Genomic DNA, 20,771 nt, shown 5'->3' on the forward strand with positions numbered 1-20,771 from the left:
CCATGACTCTCCCAGCCCCCAGTGGTTCACTCCAGCAGGCAGATTCCCACTCAGAGAAAGCAGACAAGACATACCAAGCCATCGAACACATGACAAATCCGATGTTTTACACATTTCTTTAGGTAGTAAAGGCTTTTATTGTTCTGAATCCTGATTACAAGTCCCATGATCAAGAGCAACTGAAAAAGGAGATTCAGGAGCATGTGAAAAAGACTACAGCACCTTACAAATACCCCAGAAAGGTAGGCATCTTTGTTACAAGTAATATTTGTTCAGTGCTTTGGAAAATTTTCTACTTGTTTTTTTTCCTTTAAATGATCTTTCTACTTAAATATACTACACAAGAGGTTTTAAACAGAGCCAATGACAATAGTTAATCAAAAATTCTGAGGCTAAACTGAAGCCACCAACACAATTCAGTCAATTAGCTCACAATTTTAATGTAAAAAACAACATCAAAAATACCCAACTTCATCCTTTTACCTAGAATTTGAAACTGAGCTATTGCGAACTGGCATGACCTGAATGAAGTTAACAAGTGCTGGACTAACTTCTTCCTCCCCTTAATACCAACAGGTAGAATTTATTGAAGAGCTGCCAAAGACTGTCAGTGGGAAGGTCAAAAGAAATGAACTGAGGAAAAAGGAATGGACAACAATTTAAACTCATCCCACTAATACCGGCGTATCTATAAACACAGTGCCTAAGAGTCTGCAGGAACCACAGATTATGTGGGCAGACTGCTTTTAAACTGGGTTTAAAGTATTTTGTAGTTACGACATCGGAGGCTGAATTCTGAAATCAAATAACCATCGAATCCTTCTGCATTCATGTCAATGTTCCTGTAATTTGCCAACATAAAATGAATGTCATCAGATGCTGAGATGTCTTAAAATTTATTTGAGGAGCAGTTTCTAAACTAAATCTCTGCCCCATGGGTTTTCAAAACTTAACTGAACAATTCTAATATGCTAATATACAAATCAGAACAAATCTTCAAACTTTGAAAAGAACCCTGTTTTTAGGAAATTGTTGTAATTCTTAGAATATTTACCTAAGAGTTGAGTAAGAATTTTACTAGTTATACTTTTATTCAATTAATTTAGAAATAGTTTGAAATTTGTTTGATGGCCAAAGTATAAGAAACGGCTGTCACATTTTAAGGCTAGTTATTAAATTTAACCTAATAAACATGGTTGTAAAAAGTTTTTCCTTGTAGCTCTTTATGATAATTTGATAAATTCAGCAAATGTTAATATATGAAATAAGACATTATCTAAATGCTCATGCTTGGAAATCTAGGAACAAGGACTGCTACATGAACAGATGACAGCTGATGGACAACTACTTGGCAAGAGTGCAGGCCATGCAGGACACTTCCCTTCTGTTTGTATGAACTGCTCCAGTGTAGCTGCCCTGCTCAGATAAGCTGAGGCTGCATAACATAAACCCTACTCCTATCTTTCCTGCTTAAAAGTCAGAAAAGGCTTATACTGAAGTAAAAGGCAGTTTAGAAGAGAGTTTTATCAATGTCTCATTGAAGGTCTGAGTCGTAAAGAATTTTTAATAGGAAAACTTAAATTTCTGTCATGAATATGGCTTGTTTCTGGAGAGCTGAAAGTGAGTCCTTCTGAGGAATGAGATAGAGCTTTGCCACTGGTTCTTTCTTTTTGAAGTGTTTGTTCCCATTTAAAATAACCACAGCATTTTCTATCTTCTTGGTATTTCCCAACAGGGCAACAATAGAAGGCTTTCCCGTGGTTTGGCCCATTATTAGAAACAATAAGCCGCTTAGATCTTCTGCCACACTTGCAGAGAGGGGGTGTCATCTTTCCAGTCCTCCAAGGCTCCTGTAGATTAACTGTGGATGTTAATACAGAGGGAGAAACTTTACAAGAAGTTGTTCCTGGGGAGCAAATAGGTGATGTCGACTTTTCTTCATGAATAGTGAAGGTCTGCTTTTTGGCTCGTGGGAAAGCTGGAGGACTAAATGAATTCCTTTTATTACCACCTAAAAGGAGAGATTGTCTCCTCAGAACTGAAGGATGTGATGCATTGGCATGAACACTGGTGAAAGGAAATGGTTTACATTCAGGTAACTTAAAAGCACCGGCATCCAAACCTGGGAGTTTGGCTCCTTTTACATTATAGACTGTACTGTGAGGACTCTTATACACAATAGACTTAGATGTCTCAGAGTTTTGAGGAGTTTCCTTAAGGTCTTCAAAGTTTTCATAACTAAGGGTTTCTGGTTCTTCTGAAACAAGTGATCTCTCTGCAGAATTAAATGATGTATCGACATTTGTGTCACTAACAGGAGGCGTACAGTCTGTGTCTAGTTCAGCCTGAGATGCTGGCAGTAAAGCTACATCTTCCCACTCAGCCAACATTGGTAAACAGTCAAAAGTACGATCTATTTCTACATCAGAAACAAGATTAACAGACGGAATGGTGGTAGATACAAGCACCAAGTTGGAGTTAAGTGTTGAGGCCCCTGAGCTGTCCCTCGATGCAAGCTGACCACTTTTCCTTGGCTTCTGCACATAGAGAGGTGGATTCAAGGAGGGAGGATGCAGCTGTTCCACAGATGCCGATGACTTGGTAGAGAAAGGAGGAAAGCTATGTCTGATACTGTAAAGATCTGCTCTAGTGTTGCTTTTTAGTTGTAATTGGCCATTTATACAGGAATTCACACAAACTGAATCCATTTGAGCATTTCCCTTTGTGTTTACTGTACTTTGGGGCTCCTTTTGATATATGCTGGGACTCTGGATACTAAAGTTGCAGGCAGTTGCTTCTTCAGCTTGATCTGTACCCAAACTTCTGGCCAAAATCTTGGGATTCTTCTTAGTGAGAACCTATGATTCCATAGACAAGTCCATTGCTTTAGGAACTATATTTATAATTTCTTCCATAGGCATTATATATGTCAAGAAAAGGAAAAATGCTACTGGTGCATAAATGAATACACACATGAAATCAACATTTTAATGAACATTACTACTACCAGAGGACTCAAAAGGACAGAATAAAGTGACAAGACACCACTAACCTTGTTCAAGGACCTGGTAATTTTCATTAGGCAACCGTCCCTGATCATTTTCCAAGCAAGAAGAGCAGTATTCCGAGAATCATCTAGGCCTGAGGAAATAAAAGTATCAAACACTGAATGCCGTGTTATACCATAAAGAAACAACAGAAAACAAATGACATTTAATCATAAATTGGGGCATACTGCTCCTTTTATGACCACCTGCTGATTTTAATCATCATAAATTGGTCTGTGGGAAGCTGTGAAAGCAATGCCATGAAAGATAAAATGGCTTGAATTTACACAGGTGAAAATTTGTCAGCCAGCTTCCAAACATGCGTCCAGCGACCTGTACAGACCATCATTTGTGAAAAATTAGTCATGTTTAGTTTTTTCACTAGCCTAACATATTATCTGGGCACTTGTATTTCTAGTTGATGTGCTCAGTACTTTCATTATTTACTTATTTATTTTTAAACCAATTAGAACCACTAGATGGTCGTCTATCTAAATTCAAGAAACTGGTAACTCAAAAATTAGAAATAATTTGAGTTATATAGCTTAAGAACATTTTTTTTAGCCTGCAAGCTATTAACAATGACAGTACCCCCGAATGAAACTATTATGAAACATTTTACAAAAGTTAAATGACTTACATAATGAAATAATTATCAGCTTATACGAACCAGAATGTTCTCGTCCTGAAAATTCTATTCCAACTTCTTGCAAGGCACCACTCAGTCCTTTGGGTTTTCTCTTATAAAAAAGCTAATCAAATAAAAAAAGATGAATTTGTAAAAATACAATGACTACTACAGAGGTTACAAAGTTATTTCTCATATCTTTTAGTGCTCTCAGGTTTGGAAGTTATTACTGCTGTGTTGTCTCAAATTTTTAAGATACATATTTATGTGCACATTCAAAAGAAAAACCCCTTACTTATAAAATTCACACCAATAAGATAGTATAACCACTTTGAACACAAACAAAGTGAGCATGCTCCCATATTTGACTCTTACCTTGTAAGTTGCTCTGAGATCAATCCAAGAATTTAAGAACACAGGTTTTAACAGCTGCTTTCTTCTACACTCATACTCTAGGCAAACACCCAAGTCCCAGTCTGCATTATGGATATTAAAATAAGAGTCAGTGATATCAGTGTGTTTCCATTTACAAATAAAATACACAAAACGAGATATGATAGAACAGTAAGATTTTAATTTCTGCACTAATAGTCATGTATTTTATACTACCTTATATCTTATAGAATTTACCATTAAGAAATTATGGTGATAACTATTTCAAGATACTATCTTCTGTGTATGTACAGGTGCATATGTGTGGGTGTCCATGTGTGCTGGTGCAGGTGGGTCAGTGTGCAGGTCAGAGGACAGCCTGAGGTGTTATTACTCAAGTGCCACCCATCTCATTTTGAGACAGGGCTCCTTATGGGCCTGGAGTGGCGATGCCAAGCATCCCGAAAGTGCTGTTTGACAAAGTTCTAATGATTGGATAACCTGGACTGACCCTTCACTGATCTTGATGGATATTCACTGCACATCTTTCGCTATATTTTTGTTTCTTACTGTTAGAGGCCTCTCTCTGAAAGCTAGAGCTGGGATTTTTTTTTTTAAAGTTAGTGTAAACAAGATCGAAATTAATGAAAGTTCCCTGGAAAAAAGTTATGCAGAAAATTGAGTCTTTCCCAAGAACTTATTACTTAAATAAATATTTAGCTCATTAATGAGTACTGTTAGTAAGCATGAGATAGAGGAATTATTAAAGAAGAAAAATGGAGTAACTGGGACCAGCAGGACCAGGGACACAGGAACTCTGCCAGCCCAGTGGCTCAGGTTCCTTCCTGTTCCACAACACGCAAAGGAAGATTCATTCCCAGGCACTCTAACATGACCAGGATAAGAGGAGAGGAAGACACAACATCTGTCCCAACACCTGGAGTAACTGGAACCAGCAAGACCCAGGCACCCAGGAACTCTGCCAGCCCAGTGGCTCAGGTTTCTTCCAGTCTGTCTGAGCTGGTGCCCTGAGGAGACCTTGGGCGCAAGCTCTGCAGCCAGTCCCACAATACCCAGAGGAAGCTCCACTTCCAGGTGTTCTAACAAGTCCAGGGTCACAGAATCCCAAAATCATAGGATCACAGAGACACCATGACTCTGAGGAGTTCTGACACAACTAGGATCACAGGAAGGACAGGCTCCAGTCAGATTTAGCAAGAGCAGGTAACAGTAGAGATAACCAGATGATGCGGGGCAAGTGTAAGAATATAAGCAACACAAACCAAGGTTACTTGGCATCATCAGAACCCAATACTCCCACCATTGCAAGTCCTGGACCCACCATCACACCAGAAAAGCAAGATTCAGATATAAAATCACTTCTCATGATGATGATACAGGACTTTAAGAAAGACATAAGTAGCACTCTCAAAGAAATACAAGAAAACACAGGTAAACAGCTAGAAGCCCTTCAAGAGGAAACACAAAAATCACTTAAGAAATATAGGAAAACACAATCAAACAGGTGAGGGAAATGAGCAAAACCATCCAGAATCTAAAAATGGAAATAGAAACAATAAAGAAATCAGAAAGAGAGACAACCCTGCAGATAGAAAACCTTGGAAAGAAATCAGTAGTCATAGATGCAAGCATCACCAACAGAATACAAGAGATAGAAGAGAGAATCTCAGGGGTAGAGGACACCATAGAAAACATTGACAGAACAGTCAAAGAAAAGGCAAAAAGCAAAAAGCTCCTAACCCAAAACATCCAGGAAATCCAGGATGCAATGAGAAGACCAAACCTAAGGATAATAGATGGAAAACATCAACATAAGGAGCAAAACTACACCCTAGAAGAAGCAAGAAAGTAATCTTTCAATAAATCCACACAAACCTAATTCCACCGCTTACAACAAAGACAATGGAAAGTATCAATTACTTTTTCTTAATATCTTAATATGAAAATTAATATTACCAACATATCCTAATCGATTGAAATCCAAAAATATGAGGAACTTGAAATTTATTGACTGTCATCCAATGGTCTCTCTAATTTGATAATTGGAGAAATAGGCCCAATATTATATAATCCATATATCCTTTCATCTGTTTGTTCGTGACAATGTCTTGCTGTGTACAACAAAATGGTCTTGAGATCTTGCTTTTCCTATCTCAGCCTCTCTATTAGTAGTATTGTTTATTTCATGTTTTTACACTATACTACGGCTGTCAGAACAGCTTACATATTTTAAAAGTATTATATACCCAAAAGAAATGTAGACAATTAAATTGGGAGGAGCTTTGTAAGAGAACAACAAAGAGTGAGACTGAATGCTTTGCTTGATGTTCATAACTCTTGTATCAAGTTACCACAGTAAGAGCCAAGATTTTAAGCTCTACTAAATATAAAAAAAACAAACAAAAGTACTTTATATATTTATGTTCAGTAAAGAAAATATTTATAGTGATGTATTATTTTGAAATATACAGTTAATACATTTGGAGTTATTTAAAATTTATATTGAGAAAAATGTATGTATTTTCAGTATTGTCATAGACAAGCATCTACATAAGACTGTTAAATTGTTGTTTTATATCAAACAACTTTTATAATACTAATTTTTATTGTTATAATATTTTATAAATTTTAAAGAATATGACAAAAAAGCTGGGTGGTGGTGGCACATGCCTTTAATCCCAGCATTTGGGAGGCAGAGACAGGCGGATTTCTGAGTTTGAGGCCAGCCTGGTCTACAGACTGAGTTCCAGGACAGCCAGGGCTACACGGAGAAACCCTGTCTCGAAACAAACAAACAAAAAAAGAATCAAAGAAAAAGGAGGATGGTATTATGTCAAATATAAAAGAAATATAGAGGAAGGAAAGGAAGAATTAAATAAGGGCTAAAGATTGAACTTTTGTAGAAAGCCAAGTTTGATATAATAAGTAACAAGAAATAACTTTTGATCTATTAATCTTATGCCAAACTGAAATAGGATCAAATTCAAATAGAGTCATCTTGTCTAGCATTTCTATAACTGCAAGGCTTTATGAAATCAATCTTTTTGTTTTTTGTTTTTTCAAGACAGGGTTTCTCTGTGTAGCCCTGGCTGTCCCGGAACTTACTCTGTAGTCCAGGCTGGACTCGAACTCAGAAATCTGCCTGACTCTGCCTCCCAAGTGCTGGGATTAAAGGCGATGACACCAATCTTAAAGAAGTTACTGAGTTTAAAGAAAGTTGATTTTATCATAATATTAATTTTTACTTTTCATAAAATTGCTGTTTGCTTGCTCTGTTCCTCTTAATAAGCTTATGGAATCAAGGAAGACTTAGAAGAAAATGTATTTTGAAAAGCTAAGTAACCAATGAATAAAATTTCTGAGAAAATGATCTTATGTATAAATAAAGCTAGAAAGAGACAAAAGTTGTCAGAGTAAGAAAAGCCATATCAAGATGTGCCTCCTCTCTGTCCTGCCTCTCATGACATGAAGGACTGTCCTGTGTCTGTCCCTTCTCCACTCTGCATCCATCCTTTTCCTGAACCTGCCTTCAACCGAGGCTGATTCACAGCACTGGAGAATCATTGTACATAAAAAATAAACAAATGAATGAATTGACTTTTCTTGGTTAGTATCTGTGTGGCCCTTCATTTTCTTCCTCTGGTCAATTGGGTCAACAAACATAATTCTAGGTTAACAAGAATGAAACTAGAAATAAAGCACTAAATAGTGGAAGTGCTACTCTATTCTTTTTTGGTGGGTGGGGCATATGTATGTGTGGTATGTATGTGCCACATATTCACAGTGTGGGGGTGAAGGTATGTGTGCACATGCATGTGCATGTATATGTGGACATATATGTGGAAGTCCAAGACTGACATTAGGAGCCAATTGCTCCTCACCTTACCTACTGAGACTGGTTCCTCGCTGAGCCTAGGACTTGCTATTTTAGGTAGTTTGGCTAGCCAGTTGGCTCTTGGGATTCCTTGTCTCCACCTCGTGTACTTGGAGTACAGACAGACCACTATGCCCAGGCAGCTTTTACATGGGTTCTGAGGCTGCCAACTTTTGTGTTTGTGATTGTGCAAAAAGCACTGTGCCTGTTAAGAAACCTCCTAGGCCTCAGCACCACCCAGTGTAGCTTGTAGGCATAAGTCATGCTTTACCTGACCAAGTAACAAAGGCACACAGTCTCACTTCAGAAGTAGAAGGCTCAGAATCCCCAGCAGCAAAACGGATTTTCTTCTGCTGCTGAAGCTTAAGAATCCATTTAGAGAACTGGGATAAGCAGATCTTCAGGGGGACTCCTTCATCAACTTGAACCTGAGGAAAGAGCCACAAAATCTGAACTCAACAAACGAACCACTGAGCATTTATTCCAACTCTGCACTGTAGGGACAGAACAAAGAGGAGGTTCTGACTGACAAAGTTTATCTAGTAAAACGATTTAACACATACAGGCAAGAAATAGTACAGACTTGAATTCACCATGGTAACAGAAACTAGGCTAGTAACTCTAAAGTTTCATAGAAATAAAAGACAGTGAGTTACACTAGCTCTGTAAAATATACTCTCTCTGGAGGTCAACCCTGGGCTTCCCCTCCTAGGTAAGCATGCTCACACTGAGCAAGCATGCTCACATTGAGCTGCAGCCCTTTACCTTTTTGTTTATAGGGCTCGTCTGAGTTTTTCAGGATTCCAGTGGCCTTGTATTTTTTAAGATTTATTTATTGTTATATGTAAGTACACTGTAGCTGTCTTCAGACACATCAGAAGAGGGCATCAGATCCCATTACAGATGGTTGTGAGCCACCATGTGGTTGCTGGGATTTGAACTCAGGACCTTTGGAAGAGCAGTCAGTGCTCTTAACCCCTGAGCCATCTCTCCAGCCCTTTAGTGGACTTTTAGACGGGACACCATTTCTCTTAACACCAAATCAACTTAATTCCAAGTGGTATGTAGCTTTTATTTTTCTTTTACAAACTGACTTTTTGAGCTCCTAAAATTTGCATCATACCTGTTTTATCCCTGTCAGTTCTGTGCAAAATTCAGAAAGAACTGGATGTTCTTGAGGCTGAACATAGGCATGAAACTCAGATTCAATCTCTCCAGTTGCTGTGCTCAACAAAACTGCTGGAAATTCAACTAAGTAAAAGAACCATGGGTTAACACGTAAATATATTTTATTTATTTTTATTGTTTTATTTATTTATTTATTTATTTTATTCCTGCCTTGTCTGGAAATCTATATAGACCAGTAGTTCTCAACCTGTCATATACCCTTTGGGGTTCAAATGGCCCTTTTCACAGGGGTTGCATGCCAGATATTTATATTATGATTTATAAAAGTCACAAAATTACAGTTGTGAAGTAGCAATAAAAAGAATTTTATGGTTGGAGGGGGTCACCAAAACATGAAGAACTGTATTAAGGGGTCACAGCATTAGGAAGGTTGAGAACCACTGATCTAGATTAAGCTGGTTTCAGACTTATAGAGACCTACTTGTCTCTGCCTCCTGAGTGCTGGGATTAAGGGTGTGTCCCACCACACCAGGCCTGAATATGTGAATCATCCTCAACATACACTGCTTTCAGAATAGCATCATGAAGCAATCAGTTCCAGTAAAGGCTTATTACAATACCCAAAACAGTGAGAAGCAAAGTTATAATAAAGCTGTGCCAAGGAATAAGTCAAAGTATCAAAGTATGTCCATTTTGTTTTACAATTAAACATGAACATAGCATTAATTAAAATATACTTTAGTATTGCAAAGCCATTTTTTCAGTTTCTATCTAATCAAAGTTTTAAACGTAATCTTCAAACAACTAGCTACTTTGTATAATCCCATTCAGGTATTTGGTATCTTATTCTTTTGTAGGTGAGAGTTTTTATACTAAACTACAAGCTTACAGCATTGTTTTCTTATTGGCTGGCTTATATCTAGGACGTTTAAGAAGACTCATGGAGCACTAGCTTTGGCCACTGGCAATCCAGACTTACTTATTTCAGGGCTACTATGGTGCTTCCCATCATTCCAGCACGTAGACTCAAAATCAACGACAATTAGGTAGTCATACAACTGTTCTGCAAAAGACCATAGTGTTCTTAGGCTTTGTCGATGTTCCAAGTGCAAAGTGTCAAACTGCAAAGTAAACGAGGGACTTACTGAATCTGCTTCTTCCTGGATTTCCACTTGCTGGTGTAACTGACTTTCTCCTAATTAATCCAAGCTGCCTAAAAATGAAAAACACAGGAAGATCAATAAATTCATTTACACTCCAGTTGGAACATGCTATCACACTAAGAGCGCTGAACAAATGGCAAAATCCTCACTAATGTACTATAAGTGGAGTTGGATGTGGGGGCACACACCTGTAAGCTCTGCCACAGTCAGCAGGCCAAGGCAAAATTGAATTTAAGACTAGCTCACAGCACATAGCAGGACTCTGTCTCAAACAACAGCTGTGTACTGACTGAAGGATAGGAGGGCTAGACTTTGAAATTCCTGGGTCCTTGTGCTAACTGCCATCCTCTTGAGTTTAGTGTCCCATTTTACCGGAATGGGCTTCACAAACGCTAATCTTATACCTGTTCTCGTTTTTTATAGCAGCACTGTGGGGCTATTTTTGCAGTTTTCAAGCCTTTGCTAATGTTCCAAGGGGGTGACGCCTGTTCCTAAACTCTAAAAATCTAGGGGAGGAAGTAAGATTACCAGAGTACAACTGGAAGGTAATCTAGGATTTAAAAAAGACCTCCCAACAGCAATACACTGCAGTCCAAAGAAGGAAAGATCCCAAATGATGTCAAATACAACTTTAACTAGGCACACACCTGAAGGAGTTATTTTGGCTGTTTGAAAAAGACAAGATGTGAGGTCAGTGTAGGGATTTAGAATGAAAAACTAACATTTACTAGTCCCTTCTTCAGAAAATACTAAACTAGGATGGTGACTTCTTTTAAACAATTCTAGGTGGTAGATATGTCTACAACCTGAATTTTATGCACAAGAAAAGTAAATAATTTGCCCACAGATGGCTATAGCACGTTAACCTTTCTTTGGCAGGACGTTTCACTCTTGAAACCCATGCTATTCGTTAACACATCAGATTGGGGTTTGTTTCGGGTCTGGGTTTGTTGTTGTTTTGAGACTGTCTCACTATAGCCCTAGCCTGCCTGAACATCACCATGTGGACCAGGCTGGCCTCCAGCTTGCCACACTGGTATTGTAGGCCCATTCCACTATGCCTGGCAAGTTGACGCTGTGTTCACCAATCTCAAATGTGCACAGCGTATCCAAAAGACTGTGCACAGCATATCCAAAAACAAAACAAAAAAACAAAACCCCAAAACCCGAGAGAGTCTGTAGTAATTCCGACAATAAGACTGTACTAGGCAGGACACTTGGGCGCCGTGGGTGCTACGGTACCTGCCTGAGAACAGCGTGCAGAGCTGTCACATTCCAGGCGTCCCCAAGGGCCTAGAATGACCGCGGAGAGAGGACCCGTGGTTTCTCAGGCTCCTCCAACGTGATGCGAATGGCGAGAAGACCAGAGCTCTTTTCAGATCCAGACTAAACGGCCGCGGATGATCGCCGCCCACCCTAAAGGGAACCCCCTAGCGTACCGCGCCAGCCGCTTGGTCGCCATCCCGGACCCTCGGTTCCGCCGAGCTCAACGGCCGGAAGTCTGGCGCCCTCACTTCCGGCCCGTTTAAACTCCGGCGCGGCAGAGGAAGCGGGAGCTCTTACAGTGGCGGCCGCCGTCCGCAGCGGTCTGTGGGGCGTTCCCTGGGGGCGGTTCGGGACCTGGGGGGCGTGGGCAGAGGCTGGAGGAGGGGGAGCCCCTCGCTCTGCCCACGACGCGCCTCCGGGAGCGCTTCGAACTCCACGACACCTTAGACTGGGGAGACGAGGCGCAGGTCCGCGGCTTTCTCTGCGAGGGCCAAGCGTGGTAAACTGGTTTGAGCTGCTTCGAGGAAAAAAAAAAAAAAAAACCAACCGTCACTCCTCTCCAGCGCTTTGCTGGCGAGAGGCCACGACACGGTTTCTGTGTCGCCGCGGGGTCCTCAGCTCCAGCCGGTCTTTCTCCTACAGCCTGATGGAGCAAGAGGAGGAGGCCAACCCCAGGAAGAGGAAGGAGGCCCCGAACTCGGCCTTGGCTACAGAGCTGGTTGAACCTCGGTCGGATGTTCAGGACCGCGAGCCTCAAGCCAAGGTGAGCAGAGGAGAGCTCCAGCGGGCAGACCCGAAGACACTCGCGGCTGGGAGTCACTTTCTCCAGCACCTTGGGCCCTGCCCAAGGGTAAGGGCTCACTCACTGCCCTCCCTGAACTTTGCTCTCTTATTTGTAAAGATGGGATAACAGGATACCAACCTATCCCCAGGCCCTCTCGATAGTTTAAAACTGACTTAGTGTCTGGTGCACAGAATATTCAATTAACAAATATATATTAAGATCCGTATAGCAGAAAATGTTTCAGGAATATCCATGTATACCTAAACAGGATTCTCTTGTTTTTATACAATATTTATGAAGAGTTAAAATGTGAATGATCATTTTGATGGGGAATTTATCCTGGAGAAATGATTAGATGGAGGAATGATATCAGTAGTAAGAATGTCCTGATATTTGTATTTTTTTATTGTTTCATTGAAAAGGGAATTTTTTAAAAAAAGATTTATTTATTTATTTATTTATTTTATGTGTATGAGTACACTGTAGCTGTACAGATGGCTGTGAGCCATCATGTGGCTTCTGGGAATTGAACTCAGGAAGGCCCAGCTCGCTCCAGGGTAATATACTGTAGCTGTCTTCTAACGCACCAGAAGAGGGCATCAGATCTCATTACTGGTGGTTGAAAGCCACCATGTGGTTGCTGGGATCCGAACTCAGGACCTACGGAAGAGCAGTCAGTGCTCTTACCTGCTGAGCCATCTCGCCAGCCCCCAAAAAGAGAACTTTTAATATAAAATTTTCATTATACATTTAAAAATGTATTTAGCCTGAACCATTTTCTCACGTTAAAGTTGTGGTTATATAACTAATAGGGAAAATTATAGATTGGGGTGGGGATGGTTATAAACCAAATGGATGTTTGTAAAGTCCCTTGGGGAAAGGGTAGTACAGAGATGAAAAAAGCTTGATCTTTGGAGTCTGCATTCCAGTTGTGGTTTTGTAACCTGTTTTTTTCATTTCTTTGTTGTAAAATGGGAGTAATAGTAGTCCCCATTTAAAAGTTCTAAGAAATAATTTAGTACAAATAAATTTCTCAAAACTGTGTGTGGCTAAGAGTTGGCAATGTGGCTCAATGATAGAGGACTTGAGTGGCATGTGCCCTGAATTCATTTCCTAGAACAGGCACTCAAAAAAGTGGCTAATAGTAAATATTTAACCAATGGCTCAAGGCCATTGTGTAAGTAAGGGTTTCTATTGTGTGATAAAACACCATGATCTCATGACCAAAAATCATCTTGGCGAGGAGAGGGTTTGTCTCAACTCTCATGTCCAGATTACAATCCCTTCTTCACTAGAATTCAGGTCAAGAGTCAGGAGGCAGGAACTGAAGATACAGAAGCCAGGGAGGAGTACTGCTTACCAGGTGCTCCTCAGGACTTGCTCTGTCTTCTTTCTTATACCATCTAGGGCCATCTGCCAGGAGGTACCACCCACAATGAACTGAGCCTCCTACATTGATCATCAATTGAGAAAATGGCTACAGGCTTGCCTAGAGGCCAGTTCTATGGAAGGCATTTTCTCAGTGAAGATTTATTCCTTTTAGATGACTAGCTTGTGTCAAGTTGATATAAAACTAGTCAGCACAGCCAAGAAGAAATTAACAATAATATCTGATGTTTGTTAAGTACGTAAGGAGCTTTGGTGGCTAGCACTGATATATTGCACAGCAATCTCTCATTGCAATCTCTCATTGGTCCTCTCAGTCTCACAAGATAAAAGTATAGATATTGTACAGCCAAGTAGACTGTATCTCAGAGTGGTTAAGGAACTGACTCAGGATACTTGAGGTCAGGTAGTATGATGCTTGAACTCCTAAGCATAATGTTCTGTTGTGTCCCAGAAAAAATGAAGGTAATAATTATCTCTGAGTTGTATAGGTGTTTATCCATTGTGCTTTTATTTCACCTTTTTCAATTATCTATTTTATATTATATTAGTATTTTATAATAAGCAAAAACTACCTTTAATAGTCAGGCATAAGTACAAAACCTTTTAAATTTAAAAAATTTAATAGACAAATATTTAAACTTATTTTTAAAATTTGGCCTATTAACACTAATTAATTATCAAAATTAACTAGCTTTGGTTTTAGTTAGATGCATCCCTTTTGGAAAAACATTCATCATCCATTCCTTCTTTTAAAATAAGTACTTGACAAAGCCTTTTTAAAGGAACCAAGGAGCTTCCTTAAATTTTCTGTTGCCATAGGATAAATCTGATTGTGATAGGCTAGGTGACACTGATCTGTGATTTGGTTACTTTGTCTACACTGTAACTGTCATGGCTTGCAATATACAATTTTGGATCCAGCCAAGCCATACCACATGACTTGGCTGCAGAGTTTAAAGAGACCATCACCAAAACTCTAAACCAGTATTTTTCAACCTATGCGTCCCAACCCCTTTGGGACCCTTTCACAGGGGTTGCCTAAGATCATCTGCATATCTAATATTTACAGTAGAATTCATAACAGTAGTAAAGTTGCAGTTATGAAAATAATCTTATAGTTGGGGTTACCACAACATGAGGAACTGTATTAAGGGACTACAGCATTAGGAAAGTTGAGAACCACTGCTGTAAACCCTAGGGCACTTGCTTCTATGTATTTATTTATAATAGCACTGGTCCCTGCAGTGTTTTTCCCTAATGGAATAGAGTCTTTTGGTTTTTTGTTTGTTTGTTTGTTTGTTTGTTTTTTTGTTTGTTTTGTTTTTCGAGACAGGGTTTCTCTGTATAGCCCTGGTTGTCTTGGAACTCACTCTGTAGACCAGGCTGGCCTCGAACTCAGAAATCCGCCTGCCTCTTCCTCCCAAGTGCTAGGATTAAAGGCGTGTGCCACCACTGCCCAGGAATAGAGTTCTTGAAAGCATGTATTGTATTTTAATCATCCTCCTGTAAGCACACAACTATGCATAATATACAAACTGTATCAATGTTTATGAAATATTCTAATATCATACCACAAGTAACTATTTTAACCTTTATTTTCAATTAATTATAACAGTCCTTGTGTATGTATCTATATTAAAATTATCAGAAACTTGATAATTACCTTTTTGCCATTCCTGAGCATTATGGCTTGCTGTATTCTAATTTGTCTTTGCAGAAAGCTCGCTTATCTACCATTTTATTTGCTGACAATTGTGAAGTAACCCATAGACAGTTGTGTGAGTTGCTGAAGTATGCAATTCTGGGTAAATCCGCTGTTCCTAAACCCAGGTATGAGATAACTATGTATAGATTAGAGGTTTCACACTGGTTTCTAGGGGTCCATGTGTAGCTTGTTAACATAGATGTAGGTGATAGATGATGGGTGGGTAGGTAGGTAGGTAGATAGATAGATAGATAGATAGATAGATAGATAGATAGATAGATAGATAGGAAAAAGTTCAATAATACATAATAGATATATTTTGGGATTTTTGTATAAAAATCCAGATTGGTGATTTCTTCAAAAAACTTAAAAATTTAGCAACCATCTGTCTGTTTTCTCAGCAGTCACCATCTTTGTCAAAGTTGACAAAGATTTAGCAGACTTTAGATAAGAGTGTGTGTACTCTATTGCCCTACCTGGCATATACTATCTCTCTGGCTACTGGAGATACCATAATTTGCTCCCCCTGATGTGGACTTGATAGAAATTACATAATGTTATCTTAATAATTCTGGTTAGCCTTTTACTTTTCTTATAAAGAACAAAGATGATATTATTTGAATGCCTTCAGTGATATTAGTGATGTGAAAATTAAATTTTTTTAGGTCTGTCTTAGTTATGGTTTCTATTGCTATGATGTGAAATCATAACCAAAGCAACTTGACGAGAAAAGGGCTTATTTGGCTTATGCTTCCACATCAGAGACCATCATTGAAGGAAGTCGGGATGGGAGCTCAGACAGGGAGGCAGGAGCTGATGCAAAGGCTATGGAGGAGTGCTGCTTACTGCTTGCTCATCATGGCTTGTTTAACTGCTTTCTTATAGAACCCAGGACAATTGGCCCAGGGATGGCACCACCCACAATGGGCTGGAACCTCCTCCATAAATCATTAATTAAGAAAATGTCTTACAGCTAGATCTTATGGAAGAATTTTCTCACATGAAGTTCCCTCCTTTCAGATGACAACAGCTTGTGTAAAGTTGACATAAAACTATCCATCACAATACCCATTGAGAGTTTTAGATGCACAGCCTCCCCCACCCTTACCCTCACCCTCCCTGGTTGTTATAAATTGTCTAAATTCCTTAGACCCATCTTCTTTGTCAAGAAATACTGCCATCTAGTGGGGCATAGTGGCATATGCCTTTAATCTCAGCACTTAGGAGGCTGAGGCAGGCATATCTCTGTGAATTTGAGGCTAGCTTGAATTACATAGTGAGTTCCAGGACAGCCAGGACTATGAAACAAGACCCAGTCTCAACAAACAAACGAGCGAATGAGCAAGCACCAGCCTGTCATTAGACTGAAACCAGTCCTCATTTGATGTGCTGGTTTGGGAGGGGTTACAGAGTATGTTGAGATAAATCTTTGTAAAAATCAAAGTTCTGATTTAAAATAATTTTTTAGGTGGAAGGAGAGAACTATATGCCACAAGTTGTTCTCTAATTCCATCCTGCCACACAAAAGTGTCAAGTCTTAAGGACAATGGATTTATTACTAAATGGATTGCATTTTACTTGACATTTGATTTGAATATAACAAATATTTATTACAAAGATTTTTATTTAAATTCTTTGAATTAAAGACTGTCTTCCAGTTACAGGAAGTTGGTGGTTGATGAGATGTTTCATTAGTTGTCAGTCACTCTTTTATACTTGCCTTCTGTATGCATATAACTGTCTGAGAGTATCATCTTAGCCTTGTTGGTTTGACTTTTTTTTTTCCAACAGCTGGTGCCAGCTTTCACACCAAAAACAACTAAACAACGTGGTGGTTTTTATTCTGAAGGGAATGAGTCAGCTACATTTCTACAAGTTTTATTTGGAATTCAGATTTCTCCGAAAGACATTCAGACATGTAAGATAAGAAAAATTTGTATTAGGGGCTAAGTTAGAGCCTCCTATCCTGAGACTGGGGCATCAATCTGAGAATATATTTCTCAACAATCTAGTTAAGCAAATAACAGGAAGTTGATATAGATAGCAAAAGTACTCAGAGCCCTATTTAGACTAGAATTTGTCAGTGATCTTCTTTGGTTATCTAGCAAAACAGTAATTCTCCAGGTGTAATATATAGCTTTTAGGTTGATTCCATTTTATGGAAATTTTATAAATGGCAAAATTCCCATAAAATCTGTTTTGTACCTCTTAAAGCACAATGTAGGGCATGGTGGTACATAATTATAATTTTAATACTTGGAAGGCTAAGGAAGAAGGATTTGAATCCAGCATGGGTACAAGAACCTGTTTGAATTTGAGTCTAATATGACCTATATGGCTAGACCTTGCTTAAAAACAAACAAAAAACAAACCTATGAAAAAAATTAAAAAATTGGATACCATTAGAATACTATCTGGAACTTACTAGCACCTGCCATCTAGAAAAGAGGCATGTGCTCTTTTGTCACGTAGCCTGCTCTATTTCCCACTGTCCTATTTGTCCATGTATCCTGAAGGCATTTTAGTCCATGAGCAAGGCCTAATCTACTTTGGTCTTGATTCTCTTCGTTTGGTCTTTGCTTCTACTTTATTGAGTACTTTTTATATGACTAGCCCTTTAGTAATCATACCATGTTTATCATCTTTAATAACCACAGTTGTCCTTTAAGAGACAACTTATTCTATTTATTTTTAAGAAAGTGAGCTGGGCGGTGGTGGCGCACGACTTTAGTCCCAGCACTTGGGAGGCAGAGGCAGAGGCAGGTAGATTTCTGAGTTTGAGGACAGCCTGGTCTACAGAGTGAGTTCCAGGACAGCCAGGGCTATTCAGAGAAACCCTGTCTTGAAAAAAACCAAAACCAAACCAAACCAAACCAAACCAAACAAAAAAAAATTAAAAAAAAAAAAAAGAAAAAAAAAGAAAAGGGCTGGTGAGATGGCTCAGTGGTTAAGAGACTGCTCTTCCGAATGTCGCGTGTTCAAATCCCAGCAACCACATGATGGCTCACAACCACCTGTCATGACATCTGATGCCCTCTTCTGGTGTGTCTGAAGACAGCTACAGTATACTTATGTACAGTAACAAATAAATCTTTAAAAAAAAAAGAAAGAAAGAAAGTGAGTAACTCACCAAAGTTAATGGCTAATAAATTGTGGGATTAGAATTTTAGCCCAGATGAGCCTGTAACTAGAACTTTCTACCTATTTTCCCTGCTAAATTATCTGTCCTGACTATCTGATATGCTGTCCAGTGAAAGTAAGAAATTTAAATTCCTGAAAACACTTAAGTTGTAAATTTTCCGAATGTTTCCTTCTTACAATATAGAGTGAGAGGAACTCTTTGCAGGTAGTGATTTTTGGAGTAGTGTGGCTCTCTTACTTTCTTACTCTCTTTCATGTTAAGGAAATAGTTCTCATTGTATAGTTACAAACTATTAAAGCCTAGACTTTTATGAAGGTCTGAAGCAACAATGAAAGTCTAGACCTTGAAGAATATTTTGTCTGTTTTTAAGCATTTAAGAAAAGACTTATTAATATATTTTTCAGAAATTCAGCTTGCCTCCTCCAACATCTAGTTTTCTATTTGATATCATTGGGCTGCAAAAGAAAAAATCAACTAGAGGTTTTCCTAGGACTGTTGAAGGTATGACTTCAGTTCTTGTTTGAAGTTTGTAAAAAGATGTTTACTCTTGTGAGAGATAATAACAAAATCCTCAATTCTGATTAACTTAAACAACAACAAAAAAAGTCTCTTTCTTTTTTTTAAAGTAAGAATTTTAAAGTGGGCAAGCACCCCGAGATGTTAGACATTTGGAACCATTATTAGTTCATGCCTCAGAAACTGGTCGGTCAAGTTGGGTACCTAAGGATACATAACTATCACTAACATTGAACTTGTAATTATTGTGAACAGTTGCTCTTGATGGTCACTGGATCTTTGTACCTGCTAAGATATATGTGAGAAGGAAGATCTTACCTTTGATATGGATATTATTCACATGGAAGAACTGTTGGGAAATGTAGTTGGTCCTAGTTTTACTACTGTAGCTGTGAACTGCAGGTACAGCAGTTAGAGCTTAAAGATGATGATCATGACCATGACAACAGTGTTTTTCAGACTTGGTTATGTTTTGTGACTAAGTTATAATTAACTTTTTTTTTAAAAAAAAGAATGTGGGTGATAGAATAGGAATTATCAAAATTCAGACACAGTAAAGGTATATATTGTCCAATAGCACTACTTTATTTTAAAAAATAATAGTTAAGCAACAGAATAATTGCACCAAGGAGACATAAAAAGATAGGACAAATTGGTTTGCTTCCTCTTACCCCTTTTAGAATTGTTTTCTAGTTTCCTTTGTCGTGGTGGTAGCTTCGAATTTTGCTACATTTCCATTGTTTTCCTCTCCTCCCAATATTTTCCTACATCATATCTGCAGTTGTATTTTATTTGACTTGTACTATCTTCTAAATATCTCTAAATAAATCATAGAATATCATTTGAAGATTTGAGGTTCAAACAAAGGTTCTAAATTGACAGCTGGAAGACACAGATTACTGGTGGATGCTGAAGAGAAAAGGAGGTGGAAGTGAAAGAAGAGGCCTGGGGTGCCACTTAGGACTCCGTCTTGCAGGCTTTACATAATGATTTTATTCTATAGGTATTGAGAAGCCAAGGGGCTATGATTATTTGTCTTAAAGATTTGGTTTCATTTTTCGATCCTGAGTCTATCCAAGTCCTCAGTGCAGAGTCCGTAGCACTCTTCATCTTCCTTTAGTCTTTTCTTTGGACTGTTCATCTGTTTTTCAAGTTTTACTTGTCAGGTTTTCTATAGATGATTCCTATGTCTTCATCTCTAGATTTGATGTCTCAGAGTACAGACTTTTATTGCAGTAGTTGCCTCCTGAACATTGTTTCTTGGATAGTCTACTTTCTTCTCAGTTATATCATAGTTAAGACCATCTTACCTCATCTATAAATAATAGGCTTCCATCTTCAGTTTCCATGTTAGTACATTTTTTCCCCTTAGTCATAATTTTAGAGTTGCTTTTATTTTGGCTCCCTGTCTCCAATCTACATGGCTCATTATTCATTCCCTTTTGCTCCTGTAAATCCTACTCAGATACCACTTTATCAAAGAGACCATTCCTGATATATTAACATGACAATGGCCATGTTCCCCATCCAATAATACCCTCTCCTTTTATCCATAGTTCTTAAATCTACTTGGTACATATTTATTCATTTATTGTTCATCTTCCAAATGTGAGCTTAAATTCCATACTAAATTTTGTTGGCTAGAATAATGCCAATGTACAATGTACATTATACAATAATGCCAATAAACACTCAAATATCTTCTTGATTGAATTATATTTAGCAATTTTTTTTTT

The 20,771-nt window shown here is 38.6% G+C and overlaps 3 protein-coding genes across 13 annotated transcripts in view; 2 read left to right on the top strand and 1 right to left on the bottom strand.

Annotated features, from left to right (window-relative positions):
• The window catches only part of Acsm3 (acyl-CoA synthetase medium chain family member 3), a 24,592-nt gene extending 23,715 nt beyond the window's left edge, over positions 1 to 877 (top strand). The window contains exons 14-15 of the mRNA XM_031388101.1: positions 123 to 242; positions 577 to 877. Coding sequence (XP_031243961.1) covers positions 123 to 242; positions 577 to 663 — 207 coding nt within the window. The 3' untranslated portion in view covers positions 664 to 877. The remainder of the gene's footprint in view (positions 1 to 122; positions 243 to 576) is intronic.
• On the bottom strand, positions 114 to 11,792 carry Eri2 (ERI1 exoribonuclease family member 2). Of its 5 annotated transcripts, none has more exons than XM_031388081.1 (9): positions 11,673 to 11,792; positions 10,216 to 10,283; positions 10,050 to 10,133; positions 9,066 to 9,193; positions 8,214 to 8,370; positions 4,051 to 4,151; positions 3,718 to 3,799; positions 3,053 to 3,141; positions 114 to 2,858 (listed from the first exon to the last, which is right to left on the bottom strand). In XM_031388081.1, exons 1-9 carry the CDS (start codon positions 11,693 to 11,695, stop codon positions 1,527 to 1,529), a joined length of 2,064 nt encoding a protein of 687 aa, XP_031243941.1. In that variant the 5' UTR covers positions 11,696 to 11,792; the 3' UTR covers positions 114 to 1,526. The 5 variants fall into 5 exon arrangements, with proteins under 5 accessions (XP_031243941.1, XP_031243939.1, XP_031243942.1 ...); XM_031388079.1 differs by having other exon boundaries at positions 3,688 to 3,799; XM_031388082.1 differs by lacking the exon at positions 11,673 to 11,792 and adding an exon at positions 11,476 to 11,518 and having other exon boundaries at positions 3,688 to 3,799; positions 10,216 to 10,279.
• The window catches only part of Rexo5 (RNA exonuclease 5), a 59,417-nt gene continuing 50,357 nt past the window's right edge, over positions 11,712 to 20,771 (top strand). For 3 of the 7 annotated variants that reach the window (XM_031388077.1, XM_031388073.1, XM_031388074.1), the window contains exons 1-4: positions 12,112 to 12,262; positions 15,390 to 15,502; positions 17,169 to 17,295; positions 18,924 to 19,020. In XM_031388077.1, the coding sequence (XP_031243937.1) occupies positions 12,146 to 12,262; positions 15,390 to 15,502; positions 17,169 to 17,295; positions 18,924 to 19,020 (454 nt within the window). In that variant the 5' untranslated portion in view covers positions 12,112 to 12,145. Of the gene's footprint in view, positions 11,820 to 12,102; positions 12,263 to 15,389; positions 15,503 to 17,168; positions 17,296 to 18,923; positions 19,021 to 20,771 lie in introns of those variants that run through there. The other 4 variants (XM_031388072.1, XM_031388076.1, XM_031388075.1 and 1 more) reach the window with 4 other exon arrangements.

This window comes from Mastomys coucha, unplaced genomic scaffold (genome assembly GCF_008632895.1).
Source record: "Mastomys coucha isolate ucsf_1 unplaced genomic scaffold, UCSF_Mcou_1 pScaffold21, whole genome shotgun sequence".
NCBI lineage: Eukaryota > Metazoa > Chordata > Mammalia > Rodentia > Muridae > Mastomys > Mastomys coucha.